General features: G+C 59.0%; 8 protein-coding genes across 8 annotated transcripts; 4 read left to right on the top strand and 4 right to left on the bottom strand.

Annotated features, from left to right (window-relative positions):
* Positions 1–26: 26 nt before the first annotated feature.
* Positions 27–2,865, top strand: MKK02DRAFT_32602 (uncharacterized protein; the record flags this gene model as incomplete). Its single annotated transcript, XM_053088537.1, has 2 exons — positions 27–1,307; positions 1,360–2,865. The coding sequence occupies 2 exons, from the start codon at positions 27–29 to the stop codon at positions 2,863–2,865; spliced, it is 2,787 nt and encodes a 928-aa protein (XP_052944876.1).
* Positions 2,866–3,072: 207 nt separating this feature from the next.
* MKK02DRAFT_43778 (putative glycosyl hydrolase family 88 protein) lies at positions 3,073–4,513 on the bottom strand (the record flags this gene model as incomplete). Its single annotated transcript, XM_053092607.1, has 5 exons — positions 3,073–3,312; positions 3,368–3,858; positions 3,962–4,220; positions 4,270–4,352; positions 4,402–4,513. 5 exons carry the CDS (start codon positions 4,511–4,513, stop codon positions 3,073–3,075), a joined length of 1,185 nt encoding a protein of 394 aa, XP_052944875.1.
* Positions 4,514–5,680: 1,167 nt separating this feature from the next.
* Positions 5,681–11,030, top strand: MKK02DRAFT_43777 (uncharacterized protein; the record flags this gene model as incomplete). Its single annotated transcript, XM_053092606.1, has 6 exons — positions 5,681–6,278; positions 6,332–6,402; positions 6,449–8,235; positions 8,289–9,865; positions 9,921–10,683; positions 10,865–11,030. 6 exons carry the CDS (start codon positions 5,681–5,683, stop codon positions 11,028–11,030), a joined length of 4,962 nt encoding a protein of 1,653 aa, XP_052944874.1.
* A 379-nt stretch (positions 11,031–11,409) lies between these two features.
* MKK02DRAFT_36569 (cytochrome P450) lies at positions 11,410–13,637 on the bottom strand (the record flags this gene model as incomplete). Its single annotated transcript, XM_053089446.1, has 9 exons — positions 11,410–11,439; positions 11,499–11,750; positions 11,825–12,105; positions 12,184–12,322; positions 12,372–12,427; positions 12,494–12,653; positions 12,707–13,024; positions 13,074–13,217; positions 13,275–13,637. 9 exons carry the CDS (start codon positions 13,635–13,637, stop codon positions 11,410–11,412), a joined length of 1,743 nt encoding a protein of 580 aa, XP_052944873.1.
* A 645-nt stretch (positions 13,638–14,282) lies between these two features.
* On the top strand, positions 14,283–15,990 carry MKK02DRAFT_32598 (uncharacterized protein; the record flags this gene model as incomplete). Its single annotated transcript, XM_053088536.1, has 3 exons — positions 14,283–14,313; positions 14,368–15,500; positions 15,553–15,990. The coding sequence occupies 3 exons, from the start codon at positions 14,283–14,285 to the stop codon at positions 15,988–15,990; spliced, it is 1,602 nt and encodes a 533-aa protein (XP_052944872.1).
* Positions 15,991–16,422: 432 nt separating this feature from the next.
* Positions 16,423–17,710, bottom strand: MKK02DRAFT_32597 (uncharacterized protein; the record flags this gene model as incomplete). The annotated part of the gene is made up of 3 exons (XM_053088535.1): positions 16,423–16,512; positions 16,545–17,368; positions 17,446–17,710. The coding sequence occupies 3 exons, from the start codon at positions 17,708–17,710 to the stop codon at positions 16,423–16,425; spliced, it is 1,179 nt and encodes a 392-aa protein (XP_052944871.1).
* A 583-nt stretch (positions 17,711–18,293) lies between these two features.
* On the top strand, positions 18,294–20,195 carry MKK02DRAFT_25175 (putative argininosuccinate lyase; the record flags this gene model as incomplete). Its single annotated transcript, XM_053086997.1, has 9 exons — positions 18,294–18,340; positions 18,393–18,422; positions 18,469–18,643; positions 18,785–18,928; positions 18,989–19,099; positions 19,145–19,491; positions 19,537–19,765; positions 19,817–19,897; positions 19,947–20,195. 9 exons carry the CDS (start codon positions 18,294–18,296, stop codon positions 20,193–20,195), a joined length of 1,413 nt encoding a protein of 470 aa, XP_052944870.1.
* A 231-nt stretch (positions 20,196–20,426) lies between these two features.
* MKK02DRAFT_26094 (putative UDP-glucose:sterol glucosyltransferase) lies at positions 20,427–26,143 on the bottom strand (the record flags this gene model as incomplete). Its single annotated transcript, XM_053087138.1, has 18 exons — positions 20,427–20,658; positions 20,866–20,987; positions 21,041–21,268; positions 21,321–21,463; positions 21,542–21,705; positions 21,760–21,883; positions 21,935–22,009; positions 22,071–22,239; positions 22,291–22,461; positions 22,515–22,622; positions 22,678–23,175; positions 23,214–23,326; positions 23,370–24,321; positions 24,369–24,566; positions 24,613–24,726; positions 24,777–24,844; positions 24,899–25,613; positions 25,664–26,143. The coding sequence occupies 18 exons, from the start codon at positions 26,141–26,143 to the stop codon at positions 20,427–20,429; spliced, it is 4,674 nt and encodes a 1,557-aa protein (XP_052944869.1).
* Between the last annotated feature and the right edge of the window lie 652 nt (positions 26,144–26,795).

The raw sequence follows: 26,795 nt of genomic DNA, 5'->3' as shown, positions 1-26,795 counted from the left end.
CCACAGTCCCCTATCATCTACCAGCCATGTCTGAATTCCCACTAGGCATCGCTATCCCTCAGCGCGGCCCCTCCCCTTCCAACCCCTCCATCGCTGCCAGTCCCGCATCCTTCTCTCGGCCCCCTGCTCTGACCCCCTCCTCCCAGTCCTCCAATCCCTTCGACAACTTCAGTGTCCCCTCTATCCCACCCCGACTCTCCCGCGTCGGCCGGCGGATATCCGAGATGGGCATGAGCGTCCTCGTCGGCCCAGACTACGAGGACGAGCCACCCCCTCCGCGTCGAGAAGCGCCTGTGCGCGCAGCCGAAGTGCCGGGCATGGGCGACGAGCCGATCATGTGTCCATTCTGCAACAAGCCATTACCGCCTGCCTTTATCCTTACGCAGATGGCGCATACACACGCCAGCTCGCAAGAGAAGAAGCGGACGCAGGATACACTCTCCCGCAAGTCATCGGTGTCGAGTCGGCGGCCGTCGGAGATGGGGCGGTCAGCTTCGGGATCAGGCGCGGCGCCGATGGGTATGACGAGGGTACCGGAGGGGTCTAGGGCGGAGTCGGTCGCGATGTCTGCGACGGCGAGTGCGCCAAGCTCGGTCGTTCAGGCACGGCGAGCGGCGAGTAGCGGGACTACCACCCCGCCCAGCGGTATAGCGCTCTCGGCGGCCAAGTCCACTCCGGACCTCAGCAAGACGGATGCGCTACTGGAATCTACTCGGCCTAAGCCCGGGGAGGTCCTACCAAAAGCCACCGCCGAGTCGTTACTCCCTACCGTCAAGTCTGCCGAGACCGCCGATATCGCCGGGGCATCGTCCCTGATCTCGCCGGAAGACGTGCGCAAGTGGTCAACACTCGCAGGTATCGACATATCCACATCTAGTGGAACTTCCACCCCCAAGAAAGCCGAGAAGGCTATTCCGGCTCTGCCTCCACCACCTCCCCCTTCGTCCACGGTCGCAGAGAGGATGAAGCAGTCAGAACGGCCTACGTCTGGGAGCAAATTCGGCGGGATCTTCGGGCGGGGAACGAGTAAGGCGAAAGATGAGGATAGTGATGATGAAGAGGACGGAAGCTATGGGGCGGCCGGATATGCCAAGCTCAACGGGCCACCGAGCCCAGACAGGGACGAGGCACCTTCTTGGAGGGATAAGGCGCGAAGGGATGTACCAGGTCGGATGACCCAGTCCCCCGCAGGCCTGTCGAGAGATCCCTCTGTCGAACCGGCAAGGGTGGCGGCGAAGGACAAGGTCGCGTCAGATGAGGAGTTGAGGAAGTTACTGGTAGAGGTGCTCGGAAAGGTCGACTCTATGGTATGTTACTCAGCTCGCAGGCTCTCACTTTTGGCTTTGGCTGACGTTTCAGTCCAAGAGCCATGAGGATTTACTGCACTCGCATACCACCCTCCTCACCTCGCTCAAGATCGCCCGGTCCAACCTGGCAATGGCGGAGGCCAACTCGGAAATGCTCGAAGAGCAGCTGAAGCGCGCTCCTCCCCCACCGTCCACACGACCTCCAAATCAGCCACAAGCCAGTACACGGCCTTCCACGCCGTCCAATGCCCCCGCCACTGCCCCCGTCCCCTCCCGCTCCTCTTCTTCCATTCCCACCATCAACATTCCGGCAAGAAAGTCTCTGGACGAACCTCGTCCTCTCCAGCCCATGGCGCCTCGCCGATCCGAGGAGACTCGTCGTGCTCGGCCCACATCCATGATGATGCCCCCTCCCAACGCGTACAACTCGGGCCCGTCCACCGGTCCCGCATCCAGCACGTCGCAGAAGGAGTCCAAGGGAATGTTTGGCTTCCTCGGGGGCGGAAAGACCAAGGTGCCCGGCCTGGGAACGATCGTCATCCCCTCTGCCAAGGAGCTTCAAGCCTCGGCGGTACGGTTCGGTGACTCCATCGCTGGACCGAACAGTCGACCGGGAACACCTTCGCGCGAAGCTGGGCAGTTCTTCGACTACCACGTGCCCTCCCAGTATGCCCCGGTACAGAATGAGAACCGGTCAACTCGGTCCGTCTCGGGCGACTCAATCTCGCGGGTCCCGAGTCCCATCTCGTCGGCGAATACAGCTGCTCCACCCGCTTCGTCCCCGCTCTCGGGCTCGTCCCTCCAATCTCCGCCTACGGTCCGACCCCAGCCGCTTCCTCCTGCTCTGACGGCGGAGCTCGCCAAATTGCGTACGGCATACACTACCTCGCAGACCCGGATGGAGGCGATGAACAAGGAGCTCACCGAGCTCAAGAAGGGCAAGTTGGAGATGGAGGCGGAGCTGGAGTCACTCAGTCAGGCGTTGTTTGAGGAGGCCAACAAGATGGTCTCGGAGGAGCGGAAACGTCGGGCAGAGGTGGAAGAGTCGCTCAAGGAAGTCAAGGAGGAACGAGAAGCTCTTAGAGAGACCATCAAGGTCTTGGGTGGGCAGGCTGAGAGTGTAGTAGATGAGGATGAGAGCAAGGAGGCGGGCGAAACCGTCGAGCACGAGGACGAGGAGGAAGAGAAGAAGGGCGATGATTGGCGCCCGAGGGATCTGGACAAGCATTACGAGGCGCTCAGGAAGACGATCCATCATGTCGCGGATGGAACGGCGCCTACTACCGCGTTTGAGGACGCGGTGGCTGGTCCGAGTGGTACGAGTGCACGGGGGAGTACCGATACGGAGGCGTCGGATGCGCCGACGGGCAGGAAGGTCAGCTCGGGGATGGGGGCGGAAGCGAATCCTTGGGCGGAGATGAACTTTGGAGCGGTCATTCCTCCCGGAGCGGGGATGAGTGCGCGGGAGAGGGATGATGTGGATCCGTTGGCGAAGATGACGGCCGACGGGTCGGGCATTAGGGCTGGCGCGGCGGACGAGCTGGCCAGGGGTGGGTAGAGTGTGGAGCTGGAGGGGACATTTCTTTGTGGATCCCGAGGATGGTACTTGTAGCCCTGTAGCTTTATCTCTAGGTCATCATACTTTGCTCGTACATACACCTTATAATATGCATGTCTGGAAATCTAGCTAAGAGGACAGCCCAAAGTAGACACCTCATCCTTGTTCAAACCAGCCTTCCGGTAATACAATCCTGTCACCCCAAGCCTAGTGACCGTTGGGCTCCCCCGCACCTTGCAGCCGCTCCCATTCTACCAGAGCGAGCATCGCCAGTGCCTGTCCATACGGCATGGATGTGATGGGGATCTGGACGTAGAACTCGAGGTTGTGGCCCATCCCGGTCCCGAAGGAGACTTGGGAGACTTCGCCCGAGGGGTCGATGTGGTCCATTACGCCGTACAGCGCTTTCATGGCGGACGGCAGGTAGGTCTTGCGGTCGAGGAGCCCCTATCTGTCAGTCGTGGACCAGGGATTTGGGGCAGAGGTGTGTGTCGATACTGACCAGTCTGATGCCCGCGAGCATACCAGCTGCGAACCCCGCCGTCGCGCTCGTCTCCAGATAACTGCTCGGATCCACCAATAGCGTATGCCACAATCCCGACTTTTGGTCTTGGCACTCGACCAGCTTGTCAACCTGCCGCCTGAACGCCGATTCGAGCTGTCTGCGAATAGGATCAGAGGGAGGGAGCCGGTCGCCCATAAACTCGATAAAGAGGGGGATGGCGACTGTGATCCAGCAGTTGCCGCGTGCCCAGAGGGCTTTGGCAAAGTTGTTGCCGCCCGATCCGGGTGCGTCGGGCGTGAACTCCCAGCCGTGGAACCAGAGACCGGAGGGCGCGTCCATGAGGTAGTTGATGTGCAGGAGGAATTGGTATTTTGCTTCTTCGATGTAGTGCGGGCGGTTCAGGAGGATACCGATCTGCGCGAGGGGGAGAACGGTCATCATGAGGGTGTCGTCCCAGAGTTGATTGTGGTTGACGTCAAGGTAGGTGACTGTGGGTCAGCGAGCTGCTATCTTCGCTTCAGCTGTGCAGGAGACCGTCGAGTTCGCGCTTGCCACGCGTGACGTCCGCACCATCCGAGCAGTCTGACTTACTGTGCTGGAATCCACCCTCCCGAGTCTTGGGCAGATCGTTCATGATCCACTCGGCCCACTCATCACACCACGCGACCCACCGCTCATCCTGCACCTGCCCGTTGACGAGGAAGGACGAGAGCGAATAGAAGGGCGACATGGTGTTGATGTTCTTGGGCGCGCCCTTGCCCTTGGTGATCTTGTACTGGGACTCGAACCAGTCCAGTGCGGTCTTGAGGGAGTACTGAGCGGATGGTGAGGAGGGGTTGATAGCTGAGTGCTGAGAGGTCAGCCGTAAGACCTCTACGGGGAAGGAGGGGAGAGCTCACGTGGTATAGTGCGGTAAGGGCGATACCGTGTGTCCATTCCCAGCCGCCCCAGCCTTTTGTGTCGACAATAGTCCCATCCGCGACTGCTCTGTCAGCTGATTCTTTTCCGCATGGAAAAAGAAGGGAGCTCACTGGGCATCAAGAACTCCCCCGTCGTGTCCACAATGTTGACCAGACCATCCGTCATGAGGCGTACGAGCTCTTCAGCTCGCTCCTGCGTGAGTTCCTTCTGGGTGCTGCTCATTTTGCTTCTAGTATTGCTTGAAGTTATGCTAGCTGTGCTGATGGCAAGACTGAAAGATGGGTGGACAGTACTATCTGCAGGATGGCGGCTCAGATATTCGCGCAGAAGAAGAAGAACAAGACCTCGGTGGGTTCTTACACCGGCCCGGATCTGACCTGTGCCGGTATCACCGGAGCGGACCCGGCGGTCTTACGGCAGGGTGCGAGATGGCTCGAGATCTCTCGCGACGAGCTTTGAAAGTGGCTCTGAACAATTGCAGTGGAAAGGGATTGTAAGTGGGCGGATACTGAGGCGTCTCGAGGAGAGAACGATAGTGCTCATCGGGAGTCATGGGAGTGTGCCCTGGTGGCCTGTTGGGTGGCTCATCGGCAGACATCGATAGTCTAGAGCGATCAAACGGAGGTCCTGCAGATCCGGAGAACTTCGGTCCACCGAGACGGATCATCAAGCCTATAACTTCACCATTGTGAGCCTGATGGTCCCCTACCTCGATCGCGATCAGGGATAGAGCAGGCATAGAGTCGGATCAGAGGTTGGCTATCCACGAGGAATGCGGGGTAATCTGAAACGCCAACGGCGATCGCCGCCCAGCGCCCAGCCATCTCCAAACCTCCACTTCCCGCACTGTGCTCAGACCATAACAATCGTCTTCCTTCCTTCTTCCTTCTTTCGATACCATACGCTTCTCGCCAGCTTATTGCCCTCACAGCTCTGTCGCCGCTGATTGGAGGCTGCGTCCCAGTGAGAAGCGCGGGAGATCATGGTGAGTACCGGCAGCGAGGTGGAGGGGGCCGTTGGTTGTGGCGTTGATTCATGATAGCGAGGTGTAAGGGCTGGGGCAGCTGGGAGACGACTATACATCTTGTCCCGGAGGGAGTCTGGTGGAAATATGCAGCAGGGATGGAGAAGGAAATCAGGGCAGGAGAGGATCTGAACCTTCGTCTGAGCCCGCACGAGAGGTCGATAATGTCCACTCGTCCGGCTGACTATCCATAGAGCAGACCTCCTATCGTCTCCTCTCGAGGCATCATTCGGCCTTCGAAAGATCTACCTTCCAAGTCGAGCCAGAGCGACCCCTCTCGGACCTCCGCAAGCGAAGCGAGCCGGGCGATCGAAAGTCGGCAGTCGGCCGGAGATGCGGCTTTCCGGCCGCCTCAGAGTATCATCATGGACAGGAAGGGCGAGTATACCAGATCGGCGGGCTCCAAGAGCGCAGCGGCACTCTCGGTCCCTCCTCCTCCCTATGCATCCTCAAAGTCCGATCGACGAGCCCCGGTCGTTCCTCCTCCTCACTCCCTCACTTCCCATAACCGCTCTCACTCCAGCAAGCAACTTGGGCGACTCACACTTCCTCTCCGGTCTCGACAGCCCACGCTCCAGCATGATGGCAATCAGATAATCCCCGAGACTCAACCAAAGCTCCCTTCACCCGATACCGAACTTCAAGAAGCTTCCACGTCCACGACGGCATCTCGCTCGGCTAAAGCTCCTCCTCCTGCGACCGTTACGACCAAGCCATACGTCCCGAGAGCCAAAATCAAGCCGCTCTTCCCCGATCCGACAGCGAATAAGGCACTCGGCAAGAAGAAGAAGAGCCTCGTGGTTCCGCCGCTGCAGATTGTGCCGCTGAAGCGCCTGGAACAGCCAGAGGAGGGGGACTGGGAGGGAGCGGGGCATGCATGGATCGAGAAGGAGAAGACGGCCGAGGAGGTCGCTTCAGAGTTGGAAGCTGAAAGGGCGAGGAAGCAAGCGGCGATGAATGAAGGTGAGCTATGGTTTCTTCTGACCTGGAGAGGAGCTTGAAGCTGACGATGATAGCGCTAGGGGGAGCAGCAGCTTTGGTCCAGCTCTCAGAAGTCCCGGCGCCAAGGAGTGTACCAGCCTTCCAGGTGAGTCGCGAAACATTAGACTATTAGCTCGGACGCTAATGGCCAGCCGAGCCCGGATCATCGCTCGACTACAAGAGCGCCTGTCATCCCGCCTCAGCTCCCCTCGACTTCCGCACGATCGAGACCTCGAGTCCGTGCAGCCAGCGCATCCTCCAGCTCCGCCCTTCAGCTTGCTGCATCATCTTCCCTCCTCGAATCCATCCAGCTTCCACCCGCCCGCCAAGAGCGTCTCTTCCTTCCTGGACCGGACGACAGCTCGGACGCAGAGTCCGACGCTACCGCTGCCGCCATCGCCGAGCAGCCGACCGCCGACCTAGAGCCTGATGCTGAGCCCGAGGAACTTATCCACGACCCTATACCATCCCGCTCTTCTACACGACGAGAGAGGCATTACAGCCTATCTCCGGATACCCCGCCCAACGGGGCTGAGCACGTCGAGACTGGCGGCACGGCCGACCCCAACAGAACCCTCGTCGCAACTCGCCGCTTTATCGGGCCAGCAAAGCCCCATTCTTCGCCAACTCCCTCGCCCTTCGATAACACGTACGATCCCACCTTCACCAATGTCCCCTTCGGCGGTATCCCCATCGCCAAGGCGAAACCCATCGAAGCAGTCAACGACAAGTCTCGATCCGGCCGGCTCTTGCCCGCTTTACCGAAGACATATGGCTCGAAAATCAAGCAGACGGTGCCTGCAGCGCCACCACCCCAGATCGAGCCCAGCACGAAGCAGCGCAGCACCAAGAAGAGCAAGGAGGAGGAACGGCGGCAGAAGGAGCTCAAGCGTCAGCGGTCCCGCACGCTCATGGAGGAAGTGGAGCAGGTGGAGGCGAGCTGGCTGGATGGGGGACGGAGGCGGCCCAGGGGATATACCGAGCCTCGGAAACAGGCGCCTATCAGTGACGCCCGCGATTCGAGCTATGCGGATCAGTACCGGTGCCGAGACGGTTCCCCGGTCCCCACACGCAAACTCCGCAAGATCTCGTCGACCCCTCGGGCTGAGCTAGCCGAGTACCCTCTCAACCGCGACGACCCGCTCGCAGACCAGCCGGAGAAGGTACGGCGGATCGGCAGTGAGATCATCAGCGACCGACAGAGTATCGAGCAGGAGGGGAAGTACGAGGTGGATCCGGAGGTGGAAGAGCAGATGGACCGAATCGACCGGGACTTTGCGCTCGACCAGGGCGTTCTCGTGCCCGAGCCAGACGAGGAGGATCAGCCTCACGCGGAGCCTAAACCTGCTGCTAGCGGTTGGTCTCGGACTCAGCCCGCGCCACCAGCTCCGGAAGCGGATCGTCCCGCCTACCGGTCCGACCGCCCGAGGACAAAGGGGAGGCTTCGACGCCGAAGTCCGCATCGATATCACTATGAAGAGCAACCCCATCCTAACAGCCCGTACCCGAGCGAATACCTCGACCCGGACTCGGATGACGAATCGGCTTTCCAGCGTCAGAAGCGGCGGCGTGGACTGGCGCCCGACGGGGGTACTTACTACCGCGACAATCGGGGCGACTGGTTCCTCAAGCGACCCATGGAAGGGCACATCCCCGACCGCGCCTTCGCTCGGAACCGCCGGAGGGACAAGTGTCGGTATCAGGACGAGATCAATGATCCGCGGTATCAGCCTCTCTCAAAGTATCCGGATCCGGCGGAGAAGGAGAAGGAGCGGATGCTGGATGCGGATGGGCTGTATGTGGTGGGAGACAAGAGGAAGCGGGCGACTACAACGGGTGTGAGGCGGTACACGAGTCATCGAACCCCGAGGGATTTGGGGCCGCCTCCGCCGAGATTGAAGATGTCGCGTACAGAGTCGGCGAATGTTCAGGCGGAAAAGTGAGCTCATGTCCCTATTGCCCTTGGCTTGAGTGAACTCAGCTGATATATAGGTATATTAGCGTCGTCACCGAGCACAGCAAACCCTCTCGGACCGTCCGCTCCCTTCCTAGCCGGTCCGTCACGCACCGAGCCCTCGAGCTTCCTGGCTACGTCATCAAGCCCATCAAGACCATCTCTTGGGCCGAGTACAATGCGGCTTACAACGAAGAGCGCCCCTTCCCCGTCGACAAAGCCCTCCTTCAGCGTACCATGGCGGACATGCGGGAGCAGTACCTCCGCGCTCGGCACGGCGGGACGCGGGTGCGTAACTCCCGTACGGGGATCAGGCGGGATATGGAGATGGATAGGATGGAGAGGCGGATAGAGAGGATCAACGAAGAGGACGAACGAATTGATACGGTCACTCCGTCGGTTCGGCCTACCCCTGCGCCGGACGACCGGCGGGATCGGATCTATGCGCAAAACCGTCAAGCTCCCAGACTCAAGTTTACGACCAAAGATCCCTCGCCGGACCTTACGGGACCTCGGTCGGTCAAGCGGAAGCTCAGCAGCGTACTCGCCTCAGATCAGGCGACCGAGGAGAGGGAGGTGGTAGAGGATGAAGCGGGCTGGGAGGCGGAGGGAAGGCCAGATCCGCTCATCACCGACTTTTTCGATGAAGTGGATCCGCCGGTAGATCGTCCAGGGAGGTTGTCGACCAGCTCGGTTACTCCTCGCGCGGACTCGGGGCGAACGGCGAAGCGAAGCAGCGGTGCGGCGACGGCGGGGAGGTTGGCATTTAGCAAGACCCCGACAACGGAGGAGGATCCAGGGGAGATTGGGGCGTTCTTGCAAGAGAAGCTGGGGTCTGGTGAGCTGAGGCGGATAGAGGGGCAGAAGAGTGCGCAGGCAGCGAGTAATGCGACTGCGGCTCCTGCGAAGACGAGCGACCCTCGGGATGAGGAGATCGGGGAGTTCCCATCCGCCTCCACGTCCACTCGTCGCCCTCATCCGGCTCCTCCACCCCCTACACGTCAGTCTGTCAATCCGACATCGACAACAACGACGACCAGCGGATCATCGGACCCCACCAGCAAGATGTTATCGGGTACGGGCATGACGGCGCACCTCCTCGAAGCGATCATCAAGACAAAGGACATGTTCGCTGCCAAGCCCGCTTCTCCGGCACCGCCGACGGGTGGTATCATAGCCCCTAAAGCGGGCAGGGGACGACCCCGGACAAGAGTGCCGAAGGGATCACAGGCGGGTCCGGGCAATGCCTCGACGGCAGCAGGTGGGAAGAAGTCCAAAGGCAAAGCACGGGATCCGCGGGAACGGCCCAACGAGCTCCGGCGGGCAGATACCGAGGTGACACTCCCGCCTACATATCGGCCTCGCGCGACGCAGCTGCCTAGTAGGACGGATATCCGCCCAGAGGACGATGTGGAGGTGAGGGACAGGCCAGCATCGCCGATGGTGGTGGTCGACCCCGCTCGGGCGCCGGCGTCCTTCAGCGTCAAGGCGATGAAGGGGCCTACGCCGAGGATCGGGCTGCAGCGGTCAGTGACGCAGAATCAAGCCAGTGGGAAGAGGCCGAGTATGAGCAGGCCCATGACAGGCGGGAAGAGTATGAGTGCGCTGAACAGTCGTGAGTCCGGTTGAGTGGCTAATTGGTCGAGAGAGAGCGACAGTTGACAGACCAGAATTCAAGCCTCCGACGTTTGCCCCAACGCAAGCTACATCTCGTCCCGGATTCACCCAGCCTCCTTCACACTACCCCTCCGACAGCGAAGACGATCAGCTCGAAGACGATTCCAACCCGTCTTATCAGGCTGGCCAACCCGTCCCCTCTCCTACTCAAGTGACTACCGGCCGTACCTCCCGCAGCCGGACTCGGAGCCGCCTAGTCTCCGGCGCGCGCACATCGACCACCGAGAAAGACTCAAGTCCGGCCCAATCGCTGGATACGGACAGTACGTCTCGTCCGGGGGAAGTCGACGCGGGTCGCTCCCACGCCGATGCGTTCTTTGACGATTCTCAAACGGAGCTCGGTAATGTGGTGCAGAGGCAGGCGACATCGACATCCCGGACTCCAGGTCGTACTTCTGGCGGATCCAGTACCGGCACCGGTACCGGCACCGGCACTGGAGCAGGCAAATTCCCGGTCGTCCCACAAGGCTTGCTCCGGCGACAGAGCTTCTCGAGGGTCCTCCCGCCCAAAGCGGGCGTACTGAAGCGGAGCACGAAAGGAGGGTATCTGATGGGGAATGATGCGTTCCCGCTTCCTCCAGCGGCAGCGGCAGAGGGGTCGAGGGAGCAGGGGAAGGGGGGAAGGGAACGCCGAGAAGAACGACACGACTTTGTGACAGGCGGAGGCATGCAGATGAGCAGGGTGGCGAGTCAGAAGGCGAGGCAGCCGTTTAGGGCGCCGACGGTTGTCCAGGGGAGATCAGGGGGGTTGAGCAGGTGAGTTGCTTGTCTGCATTGAGTGGGGTGAAGTGAGAATAGGTGGAAACTGTGCTGATGTGGTAGGGCGCGCGAGAGGCGATGAGTTTGGGCAGGTGCCCGGTCCTCCAGCTCAGGATACTGCAGCGTGAGTTAGGATGGCTGGTCTAACGTATCAATCTAATACTAGCTGATGAGTCAGAGCTATTGACTTCAACGGATCAATCATCAACAAGAAGACACGCCCCCCCTCCGATCCTGGCGATACCCCTCCGTCAAGAGCTCGATTCGAGTTTTCTCAATCCGACGCGACCGACAGCAGAAAAGAAGATGGACCTACCACCATGTCGATCCCTGTATCATATTAAGCCATCTCATTGTATATATCCTCACGCTCAAGCTGAAAAGTGTAATATACTCGCACATCATTCATGTCAATATGCATCACTGTATATACCCTATCGATCACATCCAGATGCCCCTCAGCCTAGGCAGTGCTTGCTGGAGGTCGCGTTTGACCATACTCGACACATTGTCACTGCTTCAGCCCGCTTCTTGTCGCTGATTGGAGCATAGCTGCAGCTGAGCCACGCATGTAGCTACAGTCTGCAAGTTGAACGCTCGCATTGATGGCCAGGTTGCGCTTCATCGGCTGTTGGCGGGATGTGTATGCAAAACCGAGACGCGGGTGTGATGATGTGCTGCCCGCATGAAGGATGCGATGGCTGGACTGGAGGATAGAGTAGCTTATTTCACAAAACGCACCCACAGTCCGCCCTACAGATGATCAGCTCGGCTCAATCAATCCGATACGGATCAAGCGCTCTTGAGCTCACCTTGACAGCCAACACCACATCCGAGACGATCCAGACCTGATCCCTCCCGCTTCTTGCCCGCCCATCACCCCCTTTCCCGTCTTCACCAGTCCACGCCGGCGGTATACGCGTCCCCTTTGGCTGAGCATCCGGTGCGAGCTCTATCCGACTTCCTTTTCCGCCTTTAGTGGCGTCGGATTGAGAGGTGAGATGGCGAACCAGGAGGATGAGGAAGGTATGTGTGGCGCTCAGAGCGAATGGCTGGCCCAAGCACTATTTGATCAGCTTGGACGGCGTAAACACTCCTCCTACCACAAACGTCAGCCGTATGACGCGAGAAGACTCACCATCCTCGGCCCCAAATTCCAAGCAGCAAATCCCTCCCTCCCCTTCATACCCTCATCTACTTCTCCGCCGTCCCATCGTTCTGGCCTGAAGTCTTCGGCATCTTCCCCCCAGACAGCCTTGTCCCGCTGCATGAGTACGGTACACATCACCAATGCCGTATTGGCCGGCATGTACATCCTCTCGCCTGTCGATGTGGGGAGGAGGGTGGGCCGGAGTGTGCGCCTGATGTTGAGCGGGACGGGTGGGAAGAGGCGGAGGGTCTCGTTGATGAATCGTCGAGCTGATGTGTCAGCTCCTGGTGCTATCGGCCTCACAGGTTCTGATACTTCGCTGAGCGGCAGTAAGGGTGAATGCTCACTATATGGGCAGTCTCGGATGATCTCCTTGTTGATCTCTCCTTCCATCCCAGCGGTAGATAGGATCTCTTCTCGGACCTTGTCAAACACCTCAGGATGTAGCGCCAGCCCGTAGACGCAGAACGTGAGCAAAGAGGCAGTCTGCAGCAATTAGCTGGATTGCGGTCAATTGGGCGCAGGGAGCACTGACGGTGTCGCGAGCAGCGAGCAGGATGTTGATCAACTGGTCCTCTATCTTTCTGAGGTCTGATCATCTTAGCTAAGATCCCTGGTCATTCCGGAAGGCAAAAGACGCCGGCAGAAGTAGCTCACCGTCCGTTGCAGCGACCAGCCGATCAATGAGCCTCATCTTGCCTTGATCGACCTCCGGCGCCGCCTTCCGATCAATAGCTTCCTGTATGAGGGGACGGAAGAACGCGTGGATGGTCCGCATCGGCTTAGCGAGCGGATCCGCTTTCAGCTCGAACAGAGGCTATCCTGTCAGCTGATTCTCGGCACTACATTTCCGCAATCATATCAGCTCACCCATAGATTACCGATCTTCATTCGTCTCCCGACCGCCGACTGGGCCAAACGCATCGCCTCTCCAACACCTCTTCTTGCCTCCTCCCACTCCTCTCCACGTGAATGTGGCTCGTCCAGCTTGACTCCGCATAGCCAGTCTACGGCCATGTGCAGCGAAAGCTCGCCCATTGCTTTCTGCATATCGAAAGCCTCGGACGGTCCTGCGTGTTCTGCTGAGCCGATTTCTGGCATGGAAGCGAGGGAGGATAAAATGTGGGGTGTGAAAAGGGATGGGCGGATATGAGTGGGATGGAAGAAGGGTCGAGTCAAGCTACGGTGCTGTCCGTCAGCTTTAGCTCCGCGGGCATTCACGATAGAGAAAGCTCACAAATTTCCATTTCTCCCCGTCCGAGTTGAAGATCCCGTCCCCTAGGAATTCTTGAGCTCTACTTCGTGTCTTCTGACCCTTGACGAAGTTGTCAAAGTCGTCCACGAGCGCATGTCGAATCACCCTCGGGTCAGTGGTAATGACCTGTCTGTATCAGCTTCACCTTTCGTCGGATCGGCGATTTTTTGAGTCGAAGCTCACCTGATCCTCTCCTAGTACCCTGGTATTGTATGTCCCCCCATACTGCCTGCCTAGGAGCACCATCATCCGCCCAACCTCCTCTTCCGACCCGGACTTTGCCCAGTCGAGGAGAACATCGATATTGAGGGGGTATCGCCCCTTGACGTTCGGAGGAGGACAGGCACCAGCCCGACGAGCTGGGCTCTGAGTGCGATAGAGTGATAGCTCGGTACGGAGGATGTACAGCACAGGAAGCGACAGCCAGTAGCATATGAGCTGGACGAGGAGAGGAGGTCGGAGTTGGCGGAGGAGGATGTGGGCGAGGAGAGGCGGGAAGATGAGCGTCTTGAGCACCGAAGGTAGCAAGTAGGAGGCGCCTTTCATGCCTCGTCAATCTGCCTACCGCGTCATACCAGAGGAGGAATGAGTGCTATGAGCTGAAGGCCTTGCAAGGTTCTTTGGTTCTTCGCGTCGGTGAGGAATGACGCACGGTTCTCAATGATGAAACACGCGGAGAAGCCCAAAGCGGGAAACGTTTAGTTGACCCCCCCTTTTAACGGCTACTGTCGGTGTCACGTTGTCACGTTGTCACGCTGCTTTCGGAAGCATCTGATCTCCCCTTGCACCTTGCGTCATCATCATCATCACCGCGCATACCACCAGATACCACCAACTATCCCAACCCCACCACAGCGACGGCCCATAGCTGCTCTACTGTCCAGCGACTATCTTTGCATCGACACCCCGCTCGCAGCCTCAATCCGCTAGTCAGCGATTCGACGAGTACTCGCCTTTGTCGACCCCGCAGACGACGAGATCTGTCACTTGAGCTTACCCCCGTGGGGCAACGAGCTTCGAGGCACGGAAACTTCTCGCAGGGCACCTCGTGGTCCTCAAGGCTTCATCCTCGCCTTCCCACCCTCGTCCCTATCAGCTATTCCTGACTTGAACCTGCTATTGGACTCCCCGCAGCAGTACCCGCCAGGACCTTTCAGCGCTCTCCATCATCCTTTGAGTCCTCGCCTGATCATGACGCAGTCCCCAATAGGCGCACATCTCGGTGAGCTGTCATACCTCTAGATGGGGAACCAGGGAGACCCAGCTCACACTTCAGCGCCGCGAGACCTCCCCCCTCCTGCACCCGCACAAGACCCGCGCGAGCCCCCCTCGTCCACACCCCGCAAAGGCAGCCGGACACCCCAACCCATCTCACCCGTCCCCTCCCGCGGTGCCTCTCCTCAGCGGTCCACCAGCGGCGCAGCGGGCGGCTCCAACATCTTTGGCTCGGGCATAGACCGCGCGCCGTCACACGAAGGCATGCCTATGGGTTCCGCTATGCCCCTCCCCCTCCACGCGCCTACCCCCAAGTATGCCTCTCCCAACCAAGGCATTGCGCATCCCCACCCTATCCCGCACCACCACCACCTCTCCCGCCCTTCCTCTGCGTCCTCGATGCACTCGTCCACCTCAGCCATTTTTGAGCGGGATATCGAGCACCCGTCCACCGCTTCGTCCCTCACTCTCAACCCCGCGGTATCGCCCGTCAACCCGGTGCTATCGCACAAACCCTCCCGCCTTGGCTTTGTCCACGGCTCAGCCCTGGACTTTAGTGTCCCCGCTGTACTCGACGATGCGGTCGAGGCGCTCACAGCCACCTCGCGCGGCATTGAGGGGCTGGAGATTGAGGCTCCGGCGCCTATGGCGATGGGCGGAACAGGAATGGCGCGCGTTGCGTCCGGTATGTCAGGGCGGAAGGCTTCTTCTACTTCACCTATGGCTTTGAGCCAGACGCAGCCCCGCTCGGGATCGTCCAGCCCTATCTCGACTACGTCGGGGGTATCATCCCTCCCGCAGTCCCCGCCTATCCTCGCTCAACTGGGTACGGGCGCTGCCGTCATCGGCACGGGCAAGTCCTCGCCTGCGCTCAGCCCCACGTCGTCAGACACCAAGTCGCCGCTTTCGCTGGACGGGCCAAAGTCCGGAGTGGCGGACATCAAGTCGGAGCCGCTCAAGGATGAGCCGACAGCTCGGCCGGTTCGGCCTGCTGCGCCCACGCGAATGAGCACGGGCAAGCAGGTTCCGGGTGGCTGGCTGTCTTCCTGGACGCGGGAGGAGGAGGATGCCCCGACCGAGGCGGTGCAAATGGGTGAGGGACATGCGCATCCCGGTCCCGGCGAAGTTGGTGTGGGGCTGGAGCGTACCGCCGGTCTTCTTGGCGAGCAGGAGCGAGTAGTTCCAGTCGAAGAGGTGAGCTACCTCGTACCGAACCGCCTGCATATCACTTCAGCTGACATAGCAGCTGCCCTCTCCTCCATTGACCACCAACGTTCCCCTGTCTCACCCGCCCTCATCCCCCCCTCCGGCCTCTGCGATCCCGCACCACCTCACCCCCTCGCACCCTTCCTCTTCCGTACACAACGCGGACCCCAAGCGCCGCATCTCCTTCATCTCACCGACCGACCTCCTCCTTTCCGTCCCGACGTCCGTCACGTCGCTCGGCGAGATTGCGTCTGGTAATCTCAGCCCAGAGCACGTGCATATCAACGGAGCAGGCAGTCCGGCGATGGGCCGCAGTCCGCGCATGAGCACGAGCGGGGAGGAGGAGGGCAAGACGAGTGGGATGTGGGCGAAGGAGGGGGATGCGGCGGGCGCGAAGGGAGAGTGGGGGAGAGAGGGGCTGGGCAGGGGGTTGGAGCAGAGGTTGGAGGAGCTGGAGATGGCGGGTCAGGGGGCTTGAGCGTTTGAGCTGGTGAGGAGAGGTAGTTCTTGGGGTCTTGGAGTCCGTTTGGGTGTTGGTTTGGTGTGGTCAGCCTAGGTGAACTGCTGTGGATGCTCGGTGTGTGAATTGAGGAGGATCTCCTGAGCTGTGGGACTGGTGAGCCGGACTATGTATATGTAGGAGAAGAGGGAGAAGAAGCAGGAAGTGATAAGAAGATGCAACCACCAGAATTATACATATCCATCTTGTGCTGCGGAGGCTCTCTTGGGCCTCGCTGCCGGTCGGCATGCCCTGCGCACGGGATAGGGCCAGGCCGCAGTCAACGAATATGACATGGAGGTGATACATGACATGGAGGGAAACCGACGCGATACTCTACAATCTAGCGCTCGCGCTGTCTACAAGTCTCAAAGTACCCATCCCCTAGTCCGTTTCAACATTTACTCATCCTCATAGCGCACCGTCCGCCTTCGCGTACCGACCACCTGGCCCTCCCTTGCTGACGTCGCCGACGCCGCCGTCCTTTCCTTCCCTTTCCCCCTGTCCCTAGCCTCTCCGCCCCGCCTCGAGACGCTATCCTGCGGATAAAGCGTCGGCGCCATCATGAGGTATTCTCTGTTTCTCGTGGGTGTCCGTGGGAGCCCAGGCGGGACCGACTCATTTGAGCTCGCCGAGGATTGTCGGCGCGCCTTGCTATTGCTGCTGCCGGTGGACGACATGCGCTGTGAGCGATACTGGAGATCCGAGTGCCGGGAAGTACGGTATCCGCTCTCATCGATGAAGTCTTTCGCCTTTGACGCCGCCTTTGATCCAGACGACACGCCGTAGCCGCGGCTCTCTTTGCTGTCGTCTCCAGCCGATCGTCCCCCTACTGCCCAATCCAAACACTTCCTCCCCGCCCATCCCGCTCCCAGTCCCATGACGCACCCCACACCCACCATTCCCCCTACAAAGACATACACCGGGTACACTGCGGCCCCGACCGCCCTCGCCCACGTATACGGCGTCACCACGAATATCCGCAGCAGGATCTGGCCGGTCGACGTCAGGGGAAATAGGAGGATCGCGAGTATGTAGAGGACGAGCGAGACGATGTTCATAATGGGAAGCAGGAGGAGGTAGAATGGGTAGAAGAGGTAGCCGAGGATCCAGCGGGTCGTGCTGGGTGATTTGGACGAATCGGGGTTGCCGTTGGAAGAGGATTGGGCGGGGAGGGGAGACGGGAGGTGCGGGAAACCGTATGGTATGTGGTAAGGTGTCTGGCTCTGACCGGATTCGGGAAGGTGCGAGGAGGCGTGGTAGTGATGTGGCGAGGAAGGGGCGAGGTGGGATAGGATTTCGGTATCGGTTGATCGGGTCAGGATTTGCCAGATGATGTAAAAGACGACGACGTAGACTGAGGGTCAGCCTGGGTTCGGCGCCGTAGCTTAGGGGACCTGATGGAGAGACGGATAAGCGTGATGAAGGACTCACGTATCACAGTCGTAGGCTTCATAGGCTCATCCCGCTTCTTCCTCCCTTTACTCCTCCGCGGCGTCCCCTTCGCCTGAGGGGCATTGAGGAAGCCCGAATATCGAGAGTCCCACTCGTCCTCTAGCTCTTCATCCATATGACCTACTCCCGCTGACCTAAGTGGAGCGCGAGAAGATGATCCCGAAGCTGCTGATCGCGGGATGGAACTCGACGAGGAGGATGCGCGTGGGCGGGGTGGGGGAGGGAAGTAGGTCGAGGATGGCATGACTGAGGACTGTGCGTCAGATGAGATATAATCTGGAAGAGCTGAGAAAAAGGGCTTGGAAAAAGGGCTTGGACTTACAGGCTGTAAAGGAACGATACGATGATAGGCAGCTCCGCCTGTGCTGTCCGGCCTCGGCAGCCTTGAAGGAGATCCGAGCTCGCGGGAGGGACGACCAAGGGATCGCTACAAATTCGCTGAGCGCGCAGGCTTTCTCTGTGTCGGTGCCCTATCGCACTACCGTACAGTGTCCAGGAAGGCGTCGATGTGCACAAGCTGTCGATGTATACAGTAGTCACACTTGTAGGAGATGCAAGTAAGCGCAAAGGTCTCTCTCCCCCGCACGAATTCCCCCAAACGCGAGGAGATCGACGTCACTTCCCCCGTGCCTGTTTCAGCCTCAGTTCGAGATTGTTGGGGATTAGTATTAGCGGAAGTATTCTGTCTTGTAATCGCCCCCGGAACCTCCGAATTCCTGATCAGCCCGCTCCGTGCCTGGCTGTTTTTCAAAGGTCCGACTCCGCCTTTGGAACTCAACCTCATCTCCACCTCTGACCATACCATACATCTTCCATATCATACAGCAATGTCAGAACAGAAAGGAGAAGACTTTACAAAGCGGAAGCTATGGGGGTGAGCTCCGCGTTTCTCTCCTACCCTGAGAAGCATCATACTGACATCCTAGAGGCCGGTTCACCGGGTCCACGGACCCCCTGTATGTCCTTCCAGCCTGGGCGCAAGGCCCGCCAGCTGATGTGCAGGATGCACGAATTCAACCAGTCGCTCAAGTACGATAAGCGCATGTATGCTGCGGACGTCAAGGGGTCTATAGCGTTCTCCAAGGCGTTGTTGAAGGCGGGGATTGTGGATGAGAAGGAGCAGAAGGAATTGGAGAGGGGTCTGAAGCAAGTCGAGCTGGAGTGGAAGGATGGCAAGGTGAGTGCAATCGTACGGATGAGCGGGACGGATGGTCTCTCAGGCAGGAGGCACCATATAGAGGGATCGTCGTGGCCTCGCTCGTGCAAAGAGCCTATAGCGATGCTGTGGCTTTACAGCTGGGCTTTAGCTTACCCCCAGTTCGTGGTCCAGCCGGACGACGAAGATATCCACACTGCAAACGAGCGCCGGCTCTCCGAGATCATCGGTAAAGATATCGGCGGGAAGCTGCACACTGGGCGGAGCAGGAACGACCAGGTCGCTACCGACATGCGGATTTGGCTGGTAAGTTATCGACGTCCTTTGGGTTGTCATGACCAATAAGCGGACAGCTGACTGTTGTAGATGGAGCAAACCACCGAGGTGGAGGGCTTCCTCAAGGACTTGTTGAATGTCATGGTGACTCGAGCGGAGAAGGAGGTTGATGCCATCCTCCCTGGATACACCCATCTTCAGGTACGTCTGAGCCTGCTATGGTTCGCGAGCGCCGCTGATAGGTAGCGCGCCCAACCCGTCCGGTGGTCCCACCACCTCCTCTCCCACGCGCAAGCCTTCCTCACCGACCTCTCCCGACTCCGGGAACTCTACCCCCGTATCTCCGTCCTCCCCCTCGGTTCCGCCGCACTCGCCGGCAACCCCTACTCGCTCGACCGCGAGCTCCTCCGCTCCGAACTGGGCTTCCAGTCCATCGGCGAGAACTCGATGCACGCCGTCGCGGACCGAGACTTTGTCGTCGAGTGGCTCCAGTGGGCGAGTCTGCTCATGGTGCACATGTCAAGATTGGCAGAGGACTTGATTATCTACAGTACGGCCGAGTTTGGGTTTGTCACCCTGAGCGATGCCTACAGGTCAGTCTACATGATTCTTCAAGCAGGAATGTCGCTGATGACCAGTACCGGATCCTCCATCATGCCGCAGAAGAAGAACCCAGACTCGCTCGAGCTCCTCCGCGGCAAGTCTGGACGCGTGTTTGGCCAAATGGCAGGCTTCATGATGTCCCTCAAGGGGATCCCGTCGACCTATAACAAGGATCTGCAGGAAGATAAGGAGCCCCTCTTTGACTGTGTCGACACCGTTTCGGCTGCGCTCCGGATTGCCGAGGGCGTCATCGCGACCTTGAACGTGAGCTAGTACGGCCTCTCCCGACCGAGAGCCAAGAGCTGATCCTGCCAGATTCACCCCGAGAAGATGAAGGCAGCATTGACAATGGATATGCTCGCGACGGATATCGCAGACTATCTCGTCCGAAAAGGGGTAAGCTCCACTCCACCCCAGCTACTGCTTGTCAGAAGCTAATCCCCAGGTGCCATTCCGGGAGACACACCACATCTCTGGCCGCGCCGTGGCACTCGCCGAGAAGACCAACGTGCAAATCTCCGACCTCTCCTTGGAACAGTACAAGGAGCTCTCGGAGCACTTTACAGAGGACGTCATGCAGGTATTTGATTTCGAGACGAGTGTGGAGAAGCGGAATGCGATCGGAGGGCCGGCGAGGGCGATGATTCAAAGGCAGGTCGAGGGGGCGCGTAAGCGGATCGAGGGGAAGGCGTAGGCTTGGAGGGATAATTGAAAGGGTCGGAATTGTGGGTATAGAGCGCTAGACGCTGGAAGACGTAGAACATGCATCTGCTTGTCGATTTGCTCCTGATCATTCGAATGAGACTGACTGCTGTCCTCGCAGATCTTGCACCTTAATTGTGTATCCTTCAGGTCTACCTAATCGCTACAATGACTTCACGTCCCATCTCCCCTTTGAACAAGACTACAGCCGCGTCCATCCCGCTTATATCGCCGGACCCAACCCAAGATCCAGTGCTCTTCCACCCGCCGCCGCTGGCGCCGACGCACCCTCCTGCTCAGGACCAGTCACGCTCCCCGCCCGACTCCTTCCCTCCTGACTCACAACACTCCAGCTCCCATCGCTCCCCGGCTCCCTATCCGCCGAGGTATCCCTGCTCTGACTCTGAGTGTGCGCCGGCTGCTCCGCCGCAACCTTCTGCGGCGTCCCCAAATGCCTCTGCGGACCGGGTACAGCCCCCGCCCCGATGCCCGAACTGTTGACCGGGTCGGTATCGAAATCGCTGGCATGCAAGTGCCGATGCCCGTGCGCATGACCACGGCCGTGCTTGTGCTCATACACGCGCCCATCCTTGCCTACTGCAAAGCTCGACTTGTCTTCCTTTTCGTCGTCCTTGTGGCCGCCGTTCTTGATGGAGCCGGACATGGTGAGGCTGAGGCCCGAGAGCGAGATACTGTCTTTCGAGAGGAGGGAGGACATTTTGGTGAGAGGGATCGAGCCGTCCTGAGGTGTCGGAAGAGGCTTGATCTGGGACTTTGCGTATTCCTACTTGATCAGCCTCTCTTCCGCCTCCACTCATCTGAGGAGTCTATACTTACCAAGTCGCGGTAGATCGCCTCGATAGCACGCACAACCCCGTTCTCCCGCCTAATCATCTCACCCACAACCTTGGCCTTCGCAATCTGCTTCTCATCCGTGGTCGCCTTCTTGAGCGCCTCCGAGAGCGACTCGACAGTGAGTTTCCGGACCGCCGAACCGACATTGAGGGATTCGACTCGCTCGGACCAGAAGGCCTGATCACCAAAGAAGGGCTTGATGATGGTTGGCTACTGTATCAGCTCCAATCCCAGTTATATTCAGCGGAAACGGTCAACTCACAATTCCAGCTCGCAGACTCGCTCCTGTCGTCCCGGCTCCACCATGATGACAAGCCGCGTCGATCCTGGTGAACAACCACGAGTGGTCGATCGAGTCGATACTGAAGATGTTCTTGGGGTACTTGACCCCATCCGCCCCGTCCGCTCCGTTCTCATCATCATCTCCGTCTTTCGTCTCGTCCTTCTTCTCTTCTTTGTCCTCGTCCTTCTTTTCGTCTTTACCGTCCTTCCCGTCCTTGCCATCCTTGTCCCCATCGCCGTCCTTCTTGGATCCACGGTCCGACCATCCCTTGGACAGGATAGCGTACACGTCGGCATCGACAACAGCATCGCAGACGCAGCGCGTCATCTCTTCCGGGTCGGAAACGACGATAGAGCCAAAGCCACTGAAGACGTCAGCTATATATCCCTCTACTGACGGTTCGACCGGCGGAACTTACATGTAGACAATCTTCTTGCCCTTGCTCTTGGCCTCCTCCATGAACTCCAACAGTCCATCCGGGGGAGACCACTGCTTCTTGTCCTTTGCAGCGCTCTCATCCGCATTCTCAAGGAACCAGTATCCTTGATCATCAGCTTGCTGCCGCCTTCCCAAAGATGTACGTTATAGCTCACCGGTGACGTGGATCCACTCGGTCCAGTCCAGAGGGGGCGGAACGACGCTCGGCGAGAAGTTGTACAAAAACGGAACTGCCTCATTAGCTCATACTCTACCGATACTTCAGCAGTCGCGGCGGGGTATGTATCTCACTCTTGTGCTGCTCGAGCTTATCAAAGTTGGTCGCCTCAATACCCATCGTCTTTCTCCGCCATCGGTTGACCTGTCCCGAGATAGCCCGCCAGAAGACCTGATCAAACATCGTATATGTCATGTAGTTGTAGGCTCCACCCTTCTTGTGCTCAGGTACAGCAAAGGCGTGCTGAAATGTCAGCTTGACGTATCTGACCGAGATCCAGTCGGGTAAGCTTACCGGGTATGCTCGTGTTCGTGTCCATGGCATTGTGAACGCCCGGTAGTACGGAATTTGCAATGCCTCGGCAATGTGGACACCACCCATCGCGGATGGCGACTCGATGAGGAGGTCCGAGCCTTGGCAGGCTTCCCATGAGGAGCAGAGCAGATCGTCCAGCCATCCTCGGAACTGATACGATCAGCTTAGCCCTTGCCGACGAATACAAGAAAAGGAAAGCTCACCTTGCCGAGCCCTTCTTTGAGGAACGAAACAGTGAACATGCCATTGTCGACGCACATCTGCATGAGCTCGGCGGGGTCTCCTCCGACCGAGGCGAACTCGATACCATGCTAGTAAGTCAGCTGCGTCCCGCTCTCGAACATCGAGTCAGGCCTCATAACTCACCCCCTCGACCCAGTCCTTGTACTCCCCATGCGTAGCAATCTTGGTATGATGCCCCTCCGCCTGCAACCCCTTACACAACGCAATGTATGGCTGCACATCCCCCCTACTCCCAATCGTCAAGCACGTTACGCGCATCGGATCCGGCTTGAACTCGAGGAACGTGCTCGTCGTACTCTCAAACATCCCGCTCGGGGATACCGGCGGCGGCGTGCGTGTCTCGAGCGGCGCCGACTCGTCAAGATCCTCCATGATTCGCATTTCGAGGTTCCCCGTGTCGGGCTGGTGAGAGCTCGTGGCGCCGAATTTGGAGGGCGAGTTGAGGCGGATCTCTTCCATGCGCTGTTCGAGGACCCGGACGCAGGCTTCGCGTCGCTCCGAAGAGGAGAACTCGAGGAAGATCTCCTCGTGGCCCTTGATGACGATGATGAGGCCTGAGTGGTTGAAGCGGAAGGCTTTTTGCGCTTTGAGGCCGTACAGGTCACGAATGGGGATCATCATCTAAGGATATCAGCTACTGTACACGGAGGAAGCGGCACTCTACACACCTTGGTCTTGTACAAGAGTTGAGACGAGCGGAAACAGAAGTAGTTGGTCGAGACAAAGAACCGCCCAGAGACAGGCAAGACTCGGTACAGGTATCCCGGGAAGTCTGATTATCAGCTTCGCCCCCTATCCCAGCCTGACCAACTCACGATCAATCAACTCCTCCCTGTCCGGCAGACTAAAGACGCTCCTGAACTTCCGAGCCGTCTCGCCTTCCTCGTGCCGCCCCTCCTCACTTCCATCCACCATGGCATAATCGCTCCGCTCCAGCCCGCTCCTGGCCGACATATCGGAATTGAACGATCCTCGCGATTTCCGAGCCCCGCGACGTGAGTGAGGGTGCTGTGGACCCGCATCGTCGTCTGACGAGTAATCAGAGTCCGAGTTGGGGATGACGGGCTCGACGACCTCGGTGACGTGCTCGGCCTCCCCAGGTCCGGGTCGAGAGCTCCGACGGGACGAGTTGGATTTGACGGGGTGTAGAGTCGATGATCGAGCCGAGGTGCTGCTTCGCATGCTAGCACCGGAGGACGAAGGCTTCGAGTGCATCATCTTGACGACCGGCTTCTTGAGCCATCCGGTCCAGCCCTTCTCGCCCTTGACGGGCGGGGCTGTCCCGGTCTGCCGGGGCGGATAGCCATCATACCCATCCTCCACGGCCGATCCGCCGCCGCCCCCGACTCCCCCGAGACCCGGGTGAAGTGTCTCCTCAGAGCCCCGACTGCCCTCGGCGATCGAGACGCTCTTCTTGGGCTGATCGGAATGCGATCCACCGACGAGCGGCTTCAGCGCCTTCTTCAGCCCGCCCAGCACACCCTTATGCTTCTTTTGCTCGGCCTCTTCGTGCTCTGCCTCTGCGTCGGCAGCCGCTAGGGTGAGGTCAGGCTCGCTGTTGAGGCGAGGCAGCATCTCCGCCGGTCGAGCTTCAATGAGCCGCTTGATGGTCCGGATAGTCCGGTCTGTGTTGGCAAACGAGGCGAAAAAGTACGAGTCGACAGACATTTGGTCGTCTGGGTCGACACAGCGGATTTCGACCGTCTCGGCGAACTCGAGCGTTGGGGAGTGTTCTACTTCGAGAATGGCTTCGAGCGGAATGACGAGCTGAATTATCAGCTTGTACCGGAACATGAGATCCGTATAGCTCTCACCTTGACGTTCTCCCCCTCGTGCTGCGTCTTGAACATGACCTTCTGGATCGCCTTGACCCACTCGTCCCGTGCACTCTCAGTCTCGGCGATGAAGGAGTAGTTGCGCTCGGGCGTGCGGATCTTGAGGCGGAGGTCTTCCATCGCTTCGCATGAGGAGACATACTGGAGCGAGATGTTGCCTTTGGGGAAGTATGGGTCCTGTCGGAATCAGCTTTCTCCACGGCAGAATTCAAAATCAGCTGACCGCTGTGCTCTCAAACCAGCTCAGGACGTCATTCTTGAGTACCATCCAGTATTTGGTTTTGGTCTTCATGCGACCGGCTTTCTTCGACAGCGGACCGCTCTTGACCACCACGTTCTACGGGCATCAGCTTGGGCCTGCGCCTTATACGAAGGGAGAATATGCACCTCTCGGTCCGGCATGTGCGCAAAGAAGCAAATATGACGGGCCGTCAAGTACATGTAACCCTTGAGCACTGGACGATCAGCTTGAGCATATCGTCAGAAATCGTGTACCTGGGCCAGCTCACTAATGCTTCGCAACAACCAGCACCGCATCTCCTCAATGACTGCCTCCCTCTCCGATAATCCAAAGACCTCCATCAACCTCTGGCCCAGCTTCTCCTTCCTTACTCGCTGACGCTCGCCATCGCCCATACCCATCCTGTTCTCGATCTCTTCACCCTCGCCTTCCGCCTCATGAAGGGCAGCGTCGACATTACCGTCACTGGGCGACTCCCCGCCGCTCCTGTTACTGCCAGTTCGGTCCATCTCCTTGCTCTCTTCTTTCGAGGCCTGATGCTCTTCCTTTGCGATCCGGTCGTTGAGAACACCGCGCGCGCCGGGCGGCATAGATCCGGAGCTGGCGGTAGACGATCGCCGACGATCGCCTGAGATGACCTCGGCGATGATGGCTGGCTTGCCCTCTTCCGAAAGCTCGCGCGCTTCGTCCTCGTTGGGACGGCGGAATGCGATATCTTCGGAGTCGGACCCGCTCTTCTCCTGTGGGCGGATGGTGTGCAGAGACGAGTGCATGCGGGATGCTAGATGATCAGCGGCCTCCTTTGTGCTCCATGCTTGGTGAACGGTGAACCTACCCTTTGGCCGACTGGGTCTGGCCGAGTGCCGCTCGTCTTGCGGATGATGTTCCTCCTCGTCTTCAGAGTCTGAGGAGTTATCGCCTGCGTCCTCTTCCCAAGGAAGGGCGTTGAGAGCAGACATCAGAGCTGACGCGCCCATGCGGACCTGAACAGCGGTCAGCCGAATTCACTACGCACCGAGATGTCTGGACGTACCGAGCCGATCTCCTTCCCCGCTCCGAATCCAGGCCGGACCGCCTTGACGCTATACTCCTCATCCCCGGCGGTCGGACCAGTGATCGCCTCACCTTCCGGGATCGCCGTCTCGGCCAGACTTCCCTTGGGTGGCTTGCTGAAGGGAAAGCCTGCTCCGCCTGACCCAGTGTTGCCCATCGGCGTCTCCATAGGTGTCATCTCATCGAGTGGAGTACCGCCGATGATGGGCTCCTCCTCCCTATCTTTGCGTTGCCGCTTATCCTCCTCCTGTTTCCCGTCCTGGCCCTCACGAGTGACCTCTGCGTCCTCGTGCTCATTCTCTTGCCGGATCGGAGGGATCGTCGTCCGTTGGCTCTCGGGGAAGACGTGCTTTGCTGCCGCGTTGAGGAGAGCTTCGGCATTGGGGTGTTTAGAGCCGGGGGACTGCATGGGTTGCTCGACCGCCGGTTTGGGGAATGGTGGTTGTTCCTCGGCAGGCATGGTGAAGAAGTGATGTCTGAGTGCGGATGGGGAGGACTGAGTTGTGAGCTCTGCTTTCCAAGACTGACAGATAGTAGAGCAGTGTTCGACAGACTTACCGTAATGTTCAGCCTCTCAGACTGCTGAAACGCCTGTGAGGGCGGCAATGCCTTTGTCCTTTCCTTTCTGGCCGTGAGTCCAGCTGTTCCTAATTGATGTAGCAGCTGATAAGTGCGCTTGGGTATGGTAGAAGATGATGAGGCTCGTGGGGACGAATGTGTCTGTCAGCGATGTTATTGCTGTCAGCCCTCGTGTGTCTCTCTCTGGCTGATGCGCTGATGATGAATTGAATTGCGCTTATGAAGGCAAGGCACAGAAGCGGGGTCAAGCGCGTCATCAGCAATCGGCGGACGCATCAGGCACTCGCGCCTATCTTCGTGCCGGTGCCTGCCGCTTCAGCGCCCAGGAAACAGGCACCAAGCCTGATAGGCGCGCGCACCACGAGACTGTTTTGTTGCCACTCAACACCGTCAACCGACCGCTTGACTTCAGCTTCAGCCTCACCACCCTGCATACCCTAATCATGCTCACCTTCTTGATGGGGCACCACGACAGATCGCTCGATAATTCTGATCTGTTTCGCTAGGGAAGGCCATCTTGACAATTGACTCGG

The sequence above is a fragment of the Dioszegia hungarica genome (assembly GCF_025882075.1).
Source record: "Dioszegia hungarica strain PDD-24b-2 chromosome Unknown MKK02contig_8, whole genome shotgun sequence".
NCBI lineage: Eukaryota > Fungi > Basidiomycota > Tremellomycetes > Tremellales > Bulleribasidiaceae > Dioszegia > Dioszegia hungarica.
This window is presented reverse-complemented; position numbering and strand designations above follow the sequence as displayed.